The 16,247-nt window shown below is 58.7% G+C and overlaps 1 protein-coding gene across 1 annotated transcript in view; it reads left to right on the forward strand.

The window, feature by feature from the left end:
• Positions 1–16,247, forward strand: part of LOC140716167 (von Willebrand factor A domain-containing protein 5A-like) — a 55,715-nt gene that overhangs the window by 33,525 nt on the left and 5,943 nt on the right. Inside the window, exons 19-23 of the mRNA XM_073028812.1 lie at positions 964–1,017; positions 2,148–2,201; positions 3,406–3,459; positions 4,600–4,653; positions 5,643–5,767. Of these exons, the coding sequence (XP_072884913.1) occupies positions 964–1,017; positions 2,148–2,201; positions 3,406–3,459; positions 4,600–4,653; positions 5,643–5,767 (341 nt within the window). The remainder of the gene's footprint in view (positions 1–963; positions 1,018–2,147; positions 2,202–3,405; positions 3,460–4,599; positions 4,654–5,642; positions 5,768–16,247) is intronic.

Here is a 16,247-nt window from a genome sequence, read left to right on the forward strand (position 1 = left end):
AGAAACAGCCATACACACAGACACAAACACACACAATCACGCACACACGCACGCACGCACACGCACGCACACACACACACACACACACACACACACACACACACACACACACACACACACACACACACACACACACACACACCACCTTCCCCCCTCTCCTACACCCTTCCCGTTACCCTCTCCTTTCCCTCTTCCGCCGTCCCCCTTACCCCATTCCCCATCCCCATTCCCAAACCCCATTCCGGCATTACTCTCCACCACCCCAACCCCCTTTCCCCCTGTTCCTTCCCTCTCCTCCTTCCACACTCCCTTCCCCACTCCACTCCCCCTCACCTCTTCTGTACTATTCCCCTTTTACCTCCACCTCTCCCCGCCGATCCCTTCCTCTCCTCCCTCCCTCTCCTGCCCCTCCTCTGTTCCTTCTGCCCCCCCTCCCTCCTCCCACTTCTTCTCTCCCTTCTCCTCCTTCCTCCTCTCTCTCCTTCTCCCTCCCCCTCCCTCCTCTCCTCCTCCCTACACCCTCCCCTATTCCTTCCCTCTACACCCTCACCTCTCCACCCACACCAGTCCCATTTCCCTCCCAAACCTGACTCAACCCCAACCCCTTCTTCTATACCCTCCCCTACCTACTACTTAACCCAGCCCCTCACCCACCCTCTACCACCACACGCCTACCCCCTACCCCTTCCCCCTTCCCCCTGCCCCTACGTTCAACCAACAACCGCGCCTCCATCACCCCTTCCCTCCCCTCCTATTCCCCTACCCACTGCCCCAATCAACCCACTTCCCATCCCCCTTAGCCTCTCAACCCCCCCACTACCCCTTATTCTTGCCCCTCTCTTCGACCCCTTTACCCCTTTCCCCTCCCTACTTTCCTCTTCCAGTTTTCCCCACACCTCCCCCTAACCCCATCCCCAGCACCTCTTCATGTCTGGGGTAAATGCCTCTCTTTCTTCTCCACAGGGGAGGAGTGTTCTTACTCGATACGAATTCAAGCCAAGCCAAGTTATTTGCCCCGTAAGTGAAAACCTCTGTTGGTGTCTTCCGACCCCTGTATTCCCCCTGCCCTCTCCGGTATCCACGTGACTCTCGGTGTGCAGTGGTCTGACTAAATGGTGCAGGATACAGTCACAAAGGTAACGTGTGTACAAGCACAATCACACACACACAGATACACAAACATGATGCAGACCACACACACAAACACACCCACACACACTCACACTCACACACACTCACACAGACACACAAACACGACACAGACCACAGACAGACACAGTCAAAACACACACACACAGAGTCAAATACAGAAACAGAAACAGACACACACAGACACAAACACACACACACACACACTCTCCACCTTCCCCCCTCCCCTTCACCCTTCCTGTTACCCTCTCCTTTCCCTCTTCCTCCGTCCCCCTTACCCCATTCCCCATCCCCATTCCCAAACCCCATTCCGGCATTACTCTCCACCACCCCCACCCCCTTTCCCCCTGTTCCTTCCCTCTCCTCCTTCCACACTCCCTTCCCTACTCCACTCCCCCTCCCCCTCTTCTGTACTATTCCCCTTTTACTTCCACCTCTCCCTGCCGATCCCTTCCTCTCCTCCCTCCCTCTCCTGCCCCTCCTCTGTTCCTTCTGCCCCTCCCTCCCTCCTCCCACTTCTCTCCCTTCTCCTCCTTCCTCCTCTCTCTCCTTCATCCTCCCCCTCCCTACACCCTCCCCTATTCCTTCCCCCTACACCCTCACCTCTCCACCCACACCAGTCCCATTTCCCTCCCAAACCTGACTCAACCCCAACCCCTACCCCTTCTCCTATACCCTCCCCTACCTACTAACCCAGCCCCTCACCCACATGCCTACCCCCTACCCCTTCCCCCTGCCCCTACGTTCAACCAACAACTGCGTCTGCATCTCCCCTTCCCTTCCCTCCTACTCCCCTACCCACTCCCCCAATCGACCCACTTCCCATCCCCCTTAGCCTCTGAACCCCCCCACTACCCCTTCTTCTTGCCCCTCTCTTCTACCCCTTTACCCCTTTCCCCTCCCTACTTTCCTCTTCCAGTTTCCCCCACACCTCCCCCTAACCCCGTCCCCAGCACCTCTTCATGTCTGGGGTAAATGCCTCTCTTTCTTCTCCACAGGGGAGGAGTGTTCTTCCTCGATACGAAGTCAAGCCAAGCCAAGTTATTTGCCCCGTAAGTGAAAACCTCTGTTTGTGTCTTCCGACCCCTGTATTCCCCCTGCCCTCTCCGGTATCCACGTGACTCTCAGTGTGCAGTGGTCTGACTAAATGGTGCAGGATACAGTCGCAAAGGTAACGTGTGCACAAGCACAATCACACACACACAGGTACACAAACATGATGCAGACCACAGACACAGACAAACATACACACACACTCACACTCACACACACTCACACAGACACACAAACACGACACAGACCACAGACAGACACAGTCAAAACACACACACGCAGAGTCAAATACAGAAACAGAAACAGACACACACAGACACAAACACACACAGGCAGACATGGACACAGACACACACACACACACACACACACACACACACACACACACTCACACACACACACACACACTCCACCTTCCCCCCTCCCCTTCACCCTTCCTGTTACCCTCTCCTTTCCCTCTTCCTCCGTCCCCCTTACCCCATTCCCCATCCCCATTCCCAAACCCCATTCCGGCATTACTCTCCACCACCCCCACCCCCTTTCCCCCTGTTCCTTCCCTCTCCTCCTTCCACACTCCCTTCCCTACTCCACTCCCCCTCTTCTGTACTATTCCCCTTTTACTTCCACCTCTCCCTGCCGATCCCTTCCTCTCCTCCCTCCCTCTCCTGCCCCTCCTCTGTTCCTTCTGCCCCTCCCTCCCTCCTCCCACTTCTCTCCCTTCTCCTCCTTCCTCCTCTCTCTCCTTCATCCTCCCCCTCCCTCCTCTCCTCCCTACACCCTCCCCTATTCCTTCCCCCTACACCCTCACCTCTCCACCCACACCAGTCCCATTTCCCTCCCAAACCTGACTCAACCCCAACCCCTACCCCTTCTCCTATACCCTCCCCTACCTACTAACCCAGCCCCTCACCCACATGCCTACCCCCTACCCCTTCCCCCTGCCCCTACGTTCAACCAACAACTGCGTCTGCATCTCCCCTTCCCTTCCCTCCTACTCCCCTACCCACTCCCCCAATCGACCCACTTCCCATCCCCCTTAGCCTCTCAACCCCCCCACTACCCCTTCTTCTTGCCCCTCTCTTCTACCCCTTTACCCCTTTCCCCTCCCTACTTTCCTCTTCCAGTTTCCCCCACACCTCCCCCTAACCCCGTCCCCAGCACCTCTTCATGTCTGGGGTAAATGCCTCTCTTTCTTCTCCACAGGGGAGGAGTGTTCTTCCTCGATACGAAGTCAAGCCAAGCCAAGTTATTTGCCCCGTAAGTGAAAACCTCTGTTTGTGTCTTCCGACCCCTGTATTCCCCCTGCCCTCTCTGGTATCCACGTGACTCTCGGTGTGCAGTGGTCTGACTAAATTGTGCAGGATACAGTCACAAAGGTAACGTGTGTACAAGCACAATCACACACACACACAGGTACACAAACATGATGCAGACCACACACACAAACACACCCACACACACTCACACTCACACACACTCACACAGACACACAAACACGACACAGACCACAGACAGACACAGTCAAAACACACACACGCAGAGTCAAATACAGAAACAGAAACAGACACACACAGACACAAACACACACACACACACACTCTCCACCTTCCCCCCTCCCCTTCACCCTTCCTGTTACCCTCTCCTTTCCCTCTTCCTCCGTCCCCCTTACCCCATTCCCCATCCCCATTCCCAAACCCCATTCCGGCATTACTCTCCACCACCCCCACCCCCTTTCCCCCTGTTCCTTCCCTCTCCTCCTTCCACACTCCCTTCCCCACTCCACTCCCCCTCCCCTCTTCTGTACTATTCCCCTTTTACTTCCACCTCTCCCTGCCGATCCCTTCCTCTCCTCCCTCCCTCTCCTGCCCCTCCTCTGTTCCTTCTGCCCCTCCCTCCCTCCTCCCACTTCTCTCCCTTCTCCTCCTTCCTCCTCTCTCTCCTTCATCCTCCCCCTCCCTCCTCTCCTCCCTACACCCTCCCCTATTCCTTCCCCCTACACCCTCACCTCTCCACCCACACCAGTCCCATTTCCCTCCCAAACCTGACTCAACCCCAACCCCTACCCCTTCTCCTATACCCTCCCCTATCTACTAACCCAGCCCCTCACCCACATGCCTACCCCCTACCCCTTCCCCCTGCCCCTACATTCAACCAACAACTGCGTCTGCATCTCCCCTTCCCTTCCCTCCTACTCCCCTACCCACTCCCCCAATCGACCCACTTCCCATCCCCTTAGCCTCTCAACCCCCCCCACTACCCCTTCTTGCCCCTCTCTTCTACCCCTTTACCCCTTTCCCCTCCCTACTTTCCTCTTCCAGTTTCCCCCACACCTCCCCCTAACCCCGTCCCCAGCACCTCTTCATGTCTGGGGTAAATGCCTCTCTTTCTTCTCCACAGGGGAGGAGTGTTCTTCCTCGATACGAAGTCAAGCCAAGCCAAGTTATTTGCCCCGTAAGTGAAAACCTCTGTTGGTGTCTTCCGACCCCTGTATTCCCCCTGCCCTCTCCGGTATCCACGTGACTCTCGGTGTGCAGTGGTCTGACTAAATGGTGCAGGATACAGTCACAAAGGTAACGTGTGCACAAGCACAATCACACACACACAGAGTCAAACATATCCACACACAGAGAAACAGAAAACAGACACACACAGAAACAGCCACACACACTCGCAGACAGACACTTAGACACAAATATACAGAGACACACAGACTCAGTCACAAGCTCATACACACACACACACTCAGATAATCAGACACACACATACTTGCAGATGCACACACATGTTCAGACACACACACACACACACACTCGCGCTCAGACACACTCGCAGTCAGATAGTCTCACACACACACACACAAATACACTCTCACACGCAGACACTTGGATACAAACACACACACTCTGAAACGTATGAACAAACATACTGACATGCAGACTCACACAAGCACACAGACACATACTGATGCACAAACGTTCAGACGCGCACTCACACACACTGATTCACTTAGACAGACAAACAAACACACAGACAGACATACAGACTGCACACACATATTAAGACACACACATGCAGACATACACATGCACACACAAACACAGACAAACACAGAGACACACAAACACAGAGACACCCAGACAGACACACACTCCAAAAGAGAGACATCCAGACAAAGGCATACTCAGACACACTCACAAGCACCACTGTTGTCTCACACTCTCACGCAGACTGCACTGGATCACGGTGCTGAATGCATTGAGCTGGAACTGCATAAGACAGTAACAGAATAGACTATCAAGTGAAACAGCCACAGAGAAGTCCAGTGCAAGATGATAATGAGTTCAGCCCAGGACAGAGAGCTGAGCAGAGACACCATTTCACAGACCTCTCTCCTTTGCTCAATGACCTTGTCACCAACACTGTGACTCCCCCTGCCCCAGACGAGTCTCCGGCGCTGAAGCTGATCGCGCTGCAGAACGCTGACGGGTCGTGGGCTCCGGACCCCAGTCTGGAGTCACTGCTGGGCCTGAAGCCTGGCCGAGTCAGAGGAGGCCTGCCCCTGAAGGTGAGCTGCAGTGTTGGGAGGATGTATCTCGATTGCTCAGCGCGCGAGGGAGACCACAGTGGGAGGGAAGTAGACAGCGATAGTCTCCACACTGACGGGAGACTGTATCAGGAACATTTCAGGGATGGCTCACTGGATCTGGTGGGTTATCCGAGGAGGAGAGGTCAGACAACTGGGATTGTGTCCGTGTGGGAGAGGAAGAGGGGACGGGATTGCAAGCTGTCCCGACCTGGGGGTGTGGGAACAGTTGATGGATTTGCAGACAGGGTTCACCATAAGGGGGGGGGCTCATTTAAAGTCGAGATGGGGTGGGGGTTGATTTCTATACTTGGAACCTCTCCCAGGTAAGCTGGTGGGAGCCGAGCCTGGGACTGTGTGACCGAGGGAGAGGGAGCCTCCGTGAGTGAGGGAGGGTGGAAGCTCAGAGGGAGGTTGGGCAGCTAAATGGGGTCGGGGCCAGAGGACAGACCAATCATCCTGCTCCATTGTTTGTTCAGAGCAGCCAGGACCTGTTCCGCTGAATGGCGGTGAAGAGGTGTCCTCCCAATGCGGGGGGTGGGGGGCTTCTCGCCTCCTTCCCCTCTTGACCACATACTCAGGACATGTGCCCAGCAGCAGCTGGACAAGGCCAACTCCTGACCTGGAGGTCGGGCGGGGGGATTACAGGGTGACTATACACGACTGAAACTAGCACAATGCGGTAGTCAGCATGGACCATTTGGGCCGAATGGCCTGATTCTCAGCTGTATTACATGACTCTCAGCAGGACGTGGGGTTTGTGTGTGGGGCTTGTTGACAGAACATTGTCCCTGGGAGTGAGTGACGGGACGGTGTGGAGGGAGCCTCACCCTGTGTCTGACCCTGTCCCTGGGAGTGTGTGACGGGACGGTGTGGAGGGAGCCTCACCCTGTGTCTGACCCTGTCCCTGGGAGTGTGTGACGGGACGGTGTGGAGGGAGCCTCACCTTGTGTCTGACCCTGTCCCTGGGAGTGAGTGACGGGACGGTGTGGAGGGAGCCTCACCCTGTGTCTGACCCTGTCCCTGCGAGTGAGTGACGGGACGGTGTGGAGGGAACCTCACCCTGTGTCTGACCCTGTCCCTGGGAGTGTGTGACGGGACGGTGTGGAGGGAGACTCACCCTGTGTCTGACCCTGTCCCTGCGAGTGAGTGACGGGACGGTGTGGAGGGAACCTCACCCTGTGTCTGACCCTGTCCCTGCGAGTGTGTGACGGGACAGTGTGGAGGGAGCCTCACCCTGTGTCTGACCCTGTCCCTGCGAGTGTGTGATGGGACGGTGTGGAGGGAGTTTCACCCTGTGTCTGACCCTGTCCCTGGGAGTGTGTGACGGGACGGTGTGGAGGGAGCCTCACCCTGTCCCTGGGAGTGTGTGACGGGACGGTGTGGAGGGAGCCTCACCCTGTGTCTGACCCTGTCCCTGGGAGTGTGTGACGGGACGGTGTGGAGGGAGCCTCACCCTGTGTCTGACCCTGTCCCCGGGAGAGTGTGACGGGACGGTGTGGAGGGAGCCTCACCCTGTGTCTGACCCTGTCCCTGGGAGTGTGTGACGGGACGGTGTGGAGGGAGCCTCCCCCTGTGTCTGACCCTGTCCCTGGGAGTGTGTGATGGGACGGTGTGGAGGGAGCCTCACCCTGTGTCTGACCCTGTCCCTGGGAGTCTGAGATGGGACGGTGTGGAGGGAGCCTCACCCTGTGTCTGACCCTGTCCCTGGGAGTGTGTGACGGGACGGTGTGGAGGGAGCCTCACCCTGTGTCTGACCCTGTCCCTGGGAGTCTGAGATGGGACGGTGTGGAGGGAGCCTCACCCTGTGTCTGACCCTGTCCCTGGGAGTGTGTGACGGGACGGTGTGGAGGGAGCCTCACCCTGTGTCTGACCCTGTCCCTGCGAGTGTGTGACGGGACGGTGTGGAGGGAGCCTCACCCTGTCCCTGGGAGTGTGTGACGGGACGGTGTGGAGGGAGCCTCACCCTGTGTCTGACCCTGTCCCTGGGAGTGTGTGACGGGACGGTGTGGAGGGAGCCTCACCCTGTGTCTGACCCTGTCCCTGGGAGTCTGAGATGGGACGGTGTGGAGGGAGCCTCACCCTGTGTCTGACCCTGTCCCTGGGAGTGTGTGACGGGACGGTGTGGAGGGAGCCTCACCCTGTGTCTGACCCTGTCCCTGCGAGTGTGTGACGGGACGGTGTGGAGGGAGCCTCACCCTGTCCCTGGGAGTGTGTGACGGGACGGTGTGGAGGGAGCCTCACCCTGTGTCTGACCCTGTCCCTGGGAGTGTGTGACAGGACGGTGTGGAGGGAGCCTCACCCTGTGTCTGACCCTGTCCCTGGGAGTGTGTGACGGGACGGTGTGGAGGGAGCCTCACCCTGTGTCTGACCCTGTCCCTGGGAGTGTGTGACAGGACGGTGTGGAGGGAGCCTCACCCTGTGTCTGACCCTGTCCCTGGGAGTGTGTGACGGGACGGTGTGGAGGGAGCCTCACCCCGTGTCTGACCCTGTCCCTGGGAGTGTGTGACGGGACGGTGTGGAGGGAGCCTCACCCTGTGTCTTTCCCTGTCCCTTTCTTTTTATTACAAAATCCTTTATTACAAATATCGGTGCTATACAATATATACAAAACAGTGGCAAACACAATTACTTCACTACAACTAGGCAATAAACATTACACCAAAATGTTGCCATCTCTATCCACGATGGCATTTACACCCCGCGGAGCCCAACGGTCTCGAAACTCCTCTAAGGTCGCCGTGGACTGCGCGTGTTCTTTTTCAATATTTACCCGGGCACGAACAAACCCTCTAAACATTGCCAGGCAGTCTGCCCGGGGAGATCCTCCCGCCACCCGTTTCCAAGACCCTCGGATGGCGGATTTCGCCAGCCCCAGGAGCAAGTTGACTAGGACATCCTCATCCCTCCATGCCCCCTTCCTTACTGGATGACCATATATAAACAGGGTGGGGCTAAAATGCAACCAGAAGGCGAGAAGCAGCCCACGCAAATACGCAAACAGAGGCTGCAGCCTCGCACACTCCATGTACATGTGGTTCGCGGTCTCCTCCAGCCCGCAGAAGTGGCATGCGGGTGGGAGATCCGTGTACAAACTAAAAAACTTATTGCAGGGCACCGCTCTATGCAGCACCCTCCAGCCGAGATCCCCCAGGTGCATGGGAAGAACCCCCTCGTAAAGGGACTTCCAGTGGGGACCCACCTCACCTCCGGGTGGAAAGACCGATCACCATGGCGTGTCGGGGCGGTGGACAAGGGCAAGGAAGTGGAGGGTGTGGAGCAGCAGCCCATACAAATACCTCTTACTTCCATCCCTGAATGGGACTGTGGGTATCGATGAGAGACAGGTCAAGTTGTGTGGACTCGGCTCTCGGAGAAGATTGCGGGGTCTGGGCCCGACAAGCAGCTCAGCCTGAGTCGGTCCACACACCTGAGCCGCACCGACATCCACTGAGGTAGGGCAAGGTTCGGCCAGGACCCCGTCCCCCGCCTGAGGAGGGGATTCCCGGCCTGAGGCGACCATGTTCCAGACTCTCAGTAGGTCCTGATAGAAGCCGGGCAGACTCCGCAAAGCAGTACGGCTGACGCCCGCCGGTGGTCGCCGCATGTCTTCGTGAAGACAGCAGCCCCTCCGGAGGAAGAAAGTCGCCAACACGTGCCACCTGGGAGGGTGCTCAGCGTACAGGAATCTCTGCAGAGTCCTGAGGCGGAGAGCCGCCAGTCGCGTACGTACTCACACCAGCGACTGTCCGCCCTCTCCCACTGGGAGACTCAAGACCGCTGCAGAGACCCAGTGTTTCCTGTTGCCCCAGAAGAAGTCCACTAACTTCCTCTGCATTTTCACAACAAACGGGGCAGGAGGGGCCAAGGTGACCATCCGATACCACAACATGGAGGCCACCAGCTGGTTTATGACCACCACCCTGCCTCGATAGGAAAGCACCCTGAGAAGGCCTGACCAGCGCCCCAGCCGGGCCATGACTTTCGCCTCCAGGTCCTGCCAGTTCGCCAGCCAGGTCTCCCCAGAAGGACTCAGGTAGACTCCTAGATAGAGGAGACGTCTAGTGCTCCACTCAAAAGCTCTCATCTCCTCCGGCAGGGAGTCCACCTGCCACTGACCCACTAAGAGTCCGGAACATTTCGCCCAGTTGATCCTAGCGGAGGATGCTGCCGAGAAAACTTCTTGGCACTCGCGCATCCTCCGCAGGTCACTGGGATCTGTCATCATGAGGAGTACATCATCGGCGTAGGCCGACAGGACGACCTCCATGTCCGGTTCACGCAGAACCAGACCCGTCAGCCTTCGGCGAAGAAGGCTCAGGAATGGCTCGACACAGATCGCGTACAATTGACCGGACATGGGGCACCCCTGATGTACTCCTCTCCTGAAGGGAATGGGCGCTGCCAGTGATCCATTGACCTTAACAAGGCACTCTGCGGCAGAGTATAGGAGCCGAACTCGGGCCACAAAGTGTGGTCCGAGTCCAAAAGCCTGCAGAGTGCCCACCAGGAAACTGTGGTCTACCCGGTCAAACGCCTTCTCCTGGTCAAGAGAGAGAAACGCTGCCCGGGACCCAGTCTCCTGTTGCAGGTGGATTAGGTCCCGTACTAGGTGGACATTGTCCTGGATGGAGCGGCCCGGGACCCAGTCTCCTGCTGCAGGTGGATCAGGTCCCGTACTGGGTGGACATTGTCCTGGATGGATCGGCCCGGGACCGTGTAAGATTGGTCAGGGTGAATCATCTGTCTCAGTACTGAGCCAAGACGGTTGGCCATTGCCCGGGCGAAGATCTTGTAGTCCGCGCACAAGAGGGGGACCAGGCGCCAGTTCTTTAGCAGGCGAAGGTCTCCCTTCTTGGGCAGCAGGACCACAACAGCTCTCCGCCATGAGAGGGGCATTTCCCCGGTGGCTAGGCTCTCCCCTAGAACAAGTCTGTAATCGACCCCCAGGAAATCCCAAAAAGCCTGATAGAACTCTACGCTCAGACCCTCACCCTGTGTCTGACCCTGTCCCTGGGAGTGTGTGACAGGACGGTGTCGAGGGAGCCTCACCCTGTGTCTGACCCTGTCCCTGGGAGTGTGTGATGGGACGGTGTGGAGGGAGCCTCACCCTGTGTCTGACCCTGTCCCTGGGAGTGTGTGACAGGACGGTGTGAAGGGAGCCTCACCCTGTGTCTGACCCTGTCCCCGGGAGTGTGTGACGGGACGGTGTGGAGGGAGCCTCACACTGTGTCTGACCCTGTCCCTGGGAGTGTGTGACGGGACGGTGTGGAGGGAGCCTCACCCTGTGTCTGACCCTGTCCCTGGGAGTGAGTGACGGGACGGTGTGGAGGGAGCCTCACCCTGTGTCTGACCCTGTCCCTGGGAGTGTGTGACAGGACGGTGTCGAGGGAGCCTCACCCTGTGTCTGACCCTGTCCCTGGGAGTCTGAGATGGGACGGTGTGGAGGGAGCCTCACCCTGTGTCTGACCCTGTCCCTGGGAGTCTGAGATGGGACGGTGTGGAGGGAGCCTCACCCTGTGTCTGACCCTGTCCCTGGGAGAGTGTGACGGGACGGTGTGGAGGGAGCCTCACCCTGTGTCTGACCCTGTCCCTGGGAGTGTGTGACGGGACGGTGTGGAGGGAGCCTCCCCCTGTGTCTGACCCTGTCCCTGGGAGTGTGTGATGGGACGGTGTGGAGGGATCCTCACCCTGTGTCTGACCCTGTCCCTGGGAGTCTGAGATGGGACGGTGTGGAGGGAGCCTCACCCTGTGTCTGACCCTGTCCCTGGGAGTGTGTGACGGGACGGTGTGGAGGGAGCCTCACCCAGTGTCTGACCCTGTGCCTGGGAGTGTGTGACGGGACGGTGTGGAGGGAGCCTCACCCTGTGTCTGACCCTGTCCCTGGGTGTGTGTGACGGGACGGTGTGGAGGGAGCCTCACCCTGTCCCTGGGAGTGTGTGACGGGACGGTGTGGAGGGAGCCTCACCCTGTCTCTGGGAGTGTGTGACGGGATGGTGTGGAGGGAGCCTCACCCTGTGTCTGACCCTGTCCCTGGGAGTCCGTGACGGGACGGTGTGGAGGGAGCCCAACCCTGTGTCTGACCCTGTCTCTGGGTGTGTGTGACGGGACGGTGTGGAGGGAGCCTCACCCTGTGACTGACCCTGTCCCTGGGAGTGTGTGATGGGATAGTGTGGAGGGAGGTTCACCCTGTGTCTGACCCTGTCCCTGGGTGTGTGTGACGGGACGGTGTGGAGGGAGCCTCACCCAGTGTCTGACCCTGTGCCTGGGAGTGTGTGACGGGACGGTGTGGAGGGAGCCTCACCCTGTGTCTGACCCTGTCCCTGGGTGTGTGTGACGGGACGGTGTGGAGGGAGCCTCACCCTGTCCCTGGGAGTGTGTGACGGGACGGTGTGGAGGGAGCCTCACCCTGTCTCTGGGAGTGTGTGACGGGATGGTGTGGAGAGAGCCTCACCCTGTGTCTGACCCTGTCCCTGGGAGTCCGTGACGGGACGGTGTGGAGGGAGCCTCACCCTGTGTCTGACCCTGTCTCTGGGTGTGTGTGACGGGACGGTGTGGAGGGAGCCTCACCCTGTGTCTGACCCTGTCTCTGGGTGTGTGTGACGGGACGGTGTGGAGGGAGCCTCACCCTGTGTCTGACCCTGTCCCTGGGAGTGAGTGACGGGACGGTGTGGAGGGAGCCTCAGCCTGTGTCTGACCCTGTCCCTGGGAGTGTGTGACGGGACGGTGTGGAGGGAGCCTCACCCTGTGTCTGACCCTGTCCCTGGGAGTGTGTGACGGGACGGTGTGGAGAGAGCCTCACCCTGCGTCTGACCCTGTCCCTGGGAGTGTGTGACGGGACGGTGTGGAGGGAGCCTCACCCTGTGTCTTTCCCTGTCCCTTTCTTTTTATTACAAAATCCTTTATTACAAATATCGGTGCTATACAATATATACAAAACAGTGGCAAACACAATTACTTCACTACAACTAGGCAATAGACATTACACCAAAATGTTGCCATCTCTATCCACGATGGCATTTACACCCCGCGGAGCCCAACGGTCTCGAAACTCCTCTAAGGTCGCCGTGGACTGCGCGTGTTCTTTTTCAATATTTACCCGGGCACGAACAAACCCTCTAAACATTGCCAGGCAGTCTGCCCGGGGAGATCCTCCCGCCACCCGTTTCCAAGACCCTCGGATGGCGGATTTCGCCAGCCCCAGGAGCAAGTTGACTAGGACATCCTCATCCCTCCATGCCCCCTTCCTTACTGGATGACCATATATAAACAGGGTGGGGCTAAAATGCAACCAGAAGGCGAGAAGCAGCCCACGCAAATACGCAAACAGAGGCTGCAGCCTCGCACACTCCATGTACATGTGGTTCGCGGTCTCCTCCAGCCCGCAGAAGTGGCATGCGGGTGGGAGATCCGTGTACAAACTAAAAAACTTATTGCAGGGCACCGCTCTATGCAGCACCCTCCAGCCGAGATCCCCCAGGTGCATGGGAAGAACCCCCTCGTAAAGGGACTTCCAGTGGGGACCCACCTCACCTCCGGGTGGAAAGACCGATCGCCATGGCGTGTCGGGGCGGTGGACAAGGGCAAGGAAGTGGAGGGTGTGGAGCAGCAGCCCATACAAATACCTCTTACTTCCATCCCTGAATGGGACTGTGGGTATCGATGAGAGACAGGTCAAGTTGTGTGGACTCGGCTCTCGGAGAAGATTGCGGGGTCTGGGCCCGACAAGCAGCTCAGCCTGAGTCGGTCCACACACCTGAGCCGCACCGACATCCACTGAGGTAGGGCAAGGTTCGGCCAGGACCCCGTCCCCCGCCTGAGGAGGGGATTCCCGGCCTGAGGCGACCATGTTCCAGACTCTCAGTAGGTCCTGATAGAAGCCGGGCAGACTCCGCAAAGCAGCACGGCTGACGCCCGCCGGTGGTCGCCGCATGTCTTCGTGGAGACAGCAGCCCCTCCGGAGGAAGAAAGTCGCCAACACGTGCCACCTGGGAGGGTGCTCAGCGTACAGGAATCTCTGCAGAGTCCTGAGACGGAGAGCCGCCAGTCGCGTACGTACACACACCAGCGACTGTCCGCCCTCTCCCACTGGGAGACTCAAGACCGCTGCAGAGACCCAGTGTTTCCTGTTGTCCCAGAAGAAGTCCACTAACTTCCTCTGCATTCTCGCAACAAACGGGGCAGGAGGGGCCAAGGTGACCATCCGGTACCACAACATGGAGGCCACCAGCTGGTTTATGACCACCACCCTGCCTCGATAGGAAAGCACCCTGAGAAGGCCTGACCAGCGCCCCAGCCGGGCCATGACTTTCGCCTCCAGGTCCTGCCAGTTCGCCAGCCAGGTCTCCCCAGAAGGACTCAGGTAGACTCCTAGATAGAGGAGACGTCTAGTGCTCCACTCAAAAGCTCTCATCTCCTCCGGCAGGGAGTCCACCTGCCACTGACCCACTAAGAGTCCGGAACATTTCGCCCAGTTGATCCTAGCGGAGGATGCTGCCGAGAAAACTTCTTGGCACTCGCGCATCCTCCGCAGGTCACTGGGATCTGTCATCATGAGGAGTACATCATCGGCGTAGGCCGACAGGACGACCTCCATGTCCGGTTCACGCAGAACCAGACCCGTCAGCCTTCGGCGAAGAAGGCTCAGGAATGGCTCGACACAGATCGCGTACAATTGACCGGACATGGGGCACCCCTGATGTACTCCTCTCCTGAAGGGAATGGGCGCTGCCAGTGATCCATTGACCTTAACAAGGCACTCTGCGGCAGAGTATAGGAGCCGAACTCGGGCCACAAAGTGTGGTCCGAGCCCAAAGGCCTGCAGAGTGCCCACTAGGAAACTGTGGTCTACCCGGTCAAACGCCTTCTCCTGGTCAAGAGAGAGAAACGCTGCCCGGGACCCAGTCTCCTGTTGCAGGTGGATTAGGTCCCGTACTAGGTGGACATTGTCCTGGATGGAGCGGCCCGGGACCCAGTCTCCTGCTGCAGGTGGATCAGGTCCCGTACTGGGTGGACATTGTCCTGGATGGATCGGCCCGGGACCGTGTAAGATTGGTCAGGGTGAATCATCTGTCTCAGTACTGAGCCAAGACGGTTGGCCATTGCCCGGGCGAAGATCTTGTAGTCCGCGCACAAGAGGGGGACCAGGCGCCAGTTCTTTAGCAGGCGAAGGTCTCCCTTCTTGGGCAGCAGGACCACAACAGCTCTCCGCCATGAGAGGGGCATTTCCCCGGTGGCTAGGCTCTCCCCTAGAACAAGTCTGTAATCGACCCCCAGGACATCCCAAAAAGCCTGATAGAACTCTACGCTCAGACCCTCACCCTGTGTCTGACCCTGTCCCTGGGAGTGTGTGACAGGACGGTATTGAGGGAGCCTCACCCTGTGTCTGACCCTGTCCCTGGGAGTGTGTGATGGGACGGTGTGGAGGGAGCCTCACCCTGTGTCTGACCCTGTCCCTGGGAGTGTGTGACAGGACGGTGTGAAGGGAGCCTCACCCTGTGTCTGACCCTGTCCCCGGGAGTGTGTGACGGGACGGTGTGGAGGGAGCCTCACACTGTGTCTGACCCTGTCCCTGGGAGTGTGTGACGGGACGGTGTGGAGGGAGCCTCACCCTGTGTCTGACCCTGTCCCTGGGAGTGAGTGACGGGACGGTGTGGAGGGAGCCTCACCCTGTGTCTGACCCTGTCCCTGGGAGTGTGTGACAGGACGGTGTCGAGGGAGCCTCACCCTGTGTCTGACCCTGTCCCTGGGAGTCTGAGATGGGACGGTGTGGAGGGAGCCTCACCCTGTGTCTGACCCTGTCCCTGGGAGTGTGTGACGGGACGGTGTGGAGGGAGCCTCACCCAGTGTCTGACCCTGTGCCTGGGAGTGTGTGACGGGACGGTGTGGAGGGAGCCTCACCCTGTGTCTGACCCTGTCCCTGGGTGTGTGTGACGGGACGGTGTGGAGGGAGCCTCACCCTGTCCCTGGGAGTGTGTGACGGGACGGTGTGGAGGGAGCCTCACCCTGTCTCTGGGAGTGTGTGACGGGATGGTGTGGAGGGAGCCTCACCCTGTGTCTGACCCTGTCCCTGGGAGTCCGTGACGGGACGGTGTGGAGGGAGCCCAACCCTGTGTCTGACCCTGTCTCTGGGTGTGTGTGACGGGACGGTGTGGAGGGAGCCTCACCCTGTGACTGACCCTGTCCCTGGGAGTGTGTGATGGGATAGTGTGGAGGGAGGTTCACCCTGTGTCTGACCCTGTCCCTGGGTGTGTGTGACGGGACGGTGTGGAGGGAGCCTCACCCAGTGTCTGACCCTGTGCCTGGGAGTGTGTGACGGGACGGTGTGGAGGGAGCCTCACCCTGTGTCTGACCCTGTCCCTGGGTGTGTGTGACGGGACGGTGTGGAGGGAGCCTCACCCTGTCCCTGGGAGTGTGTGACGGGACGGTGTGGAGGGAGCCTCACCCTGTCTCTGGGAGTGTG

The sequence above is a fragment of the Hemitrygon akajei genome, chromosome 25, assembly GCF_048418815.1.
Source record: "Hemitrygon akajei chromosome 25, sHemAka1.3, whole genome shotgun sequence".
NCBI lineage: Eukaryota > Metazoa > Chordata > Chondrichthyes > Myliobatiformes > Dasyatidae > Hemitrygon > Hemitrygon akajei.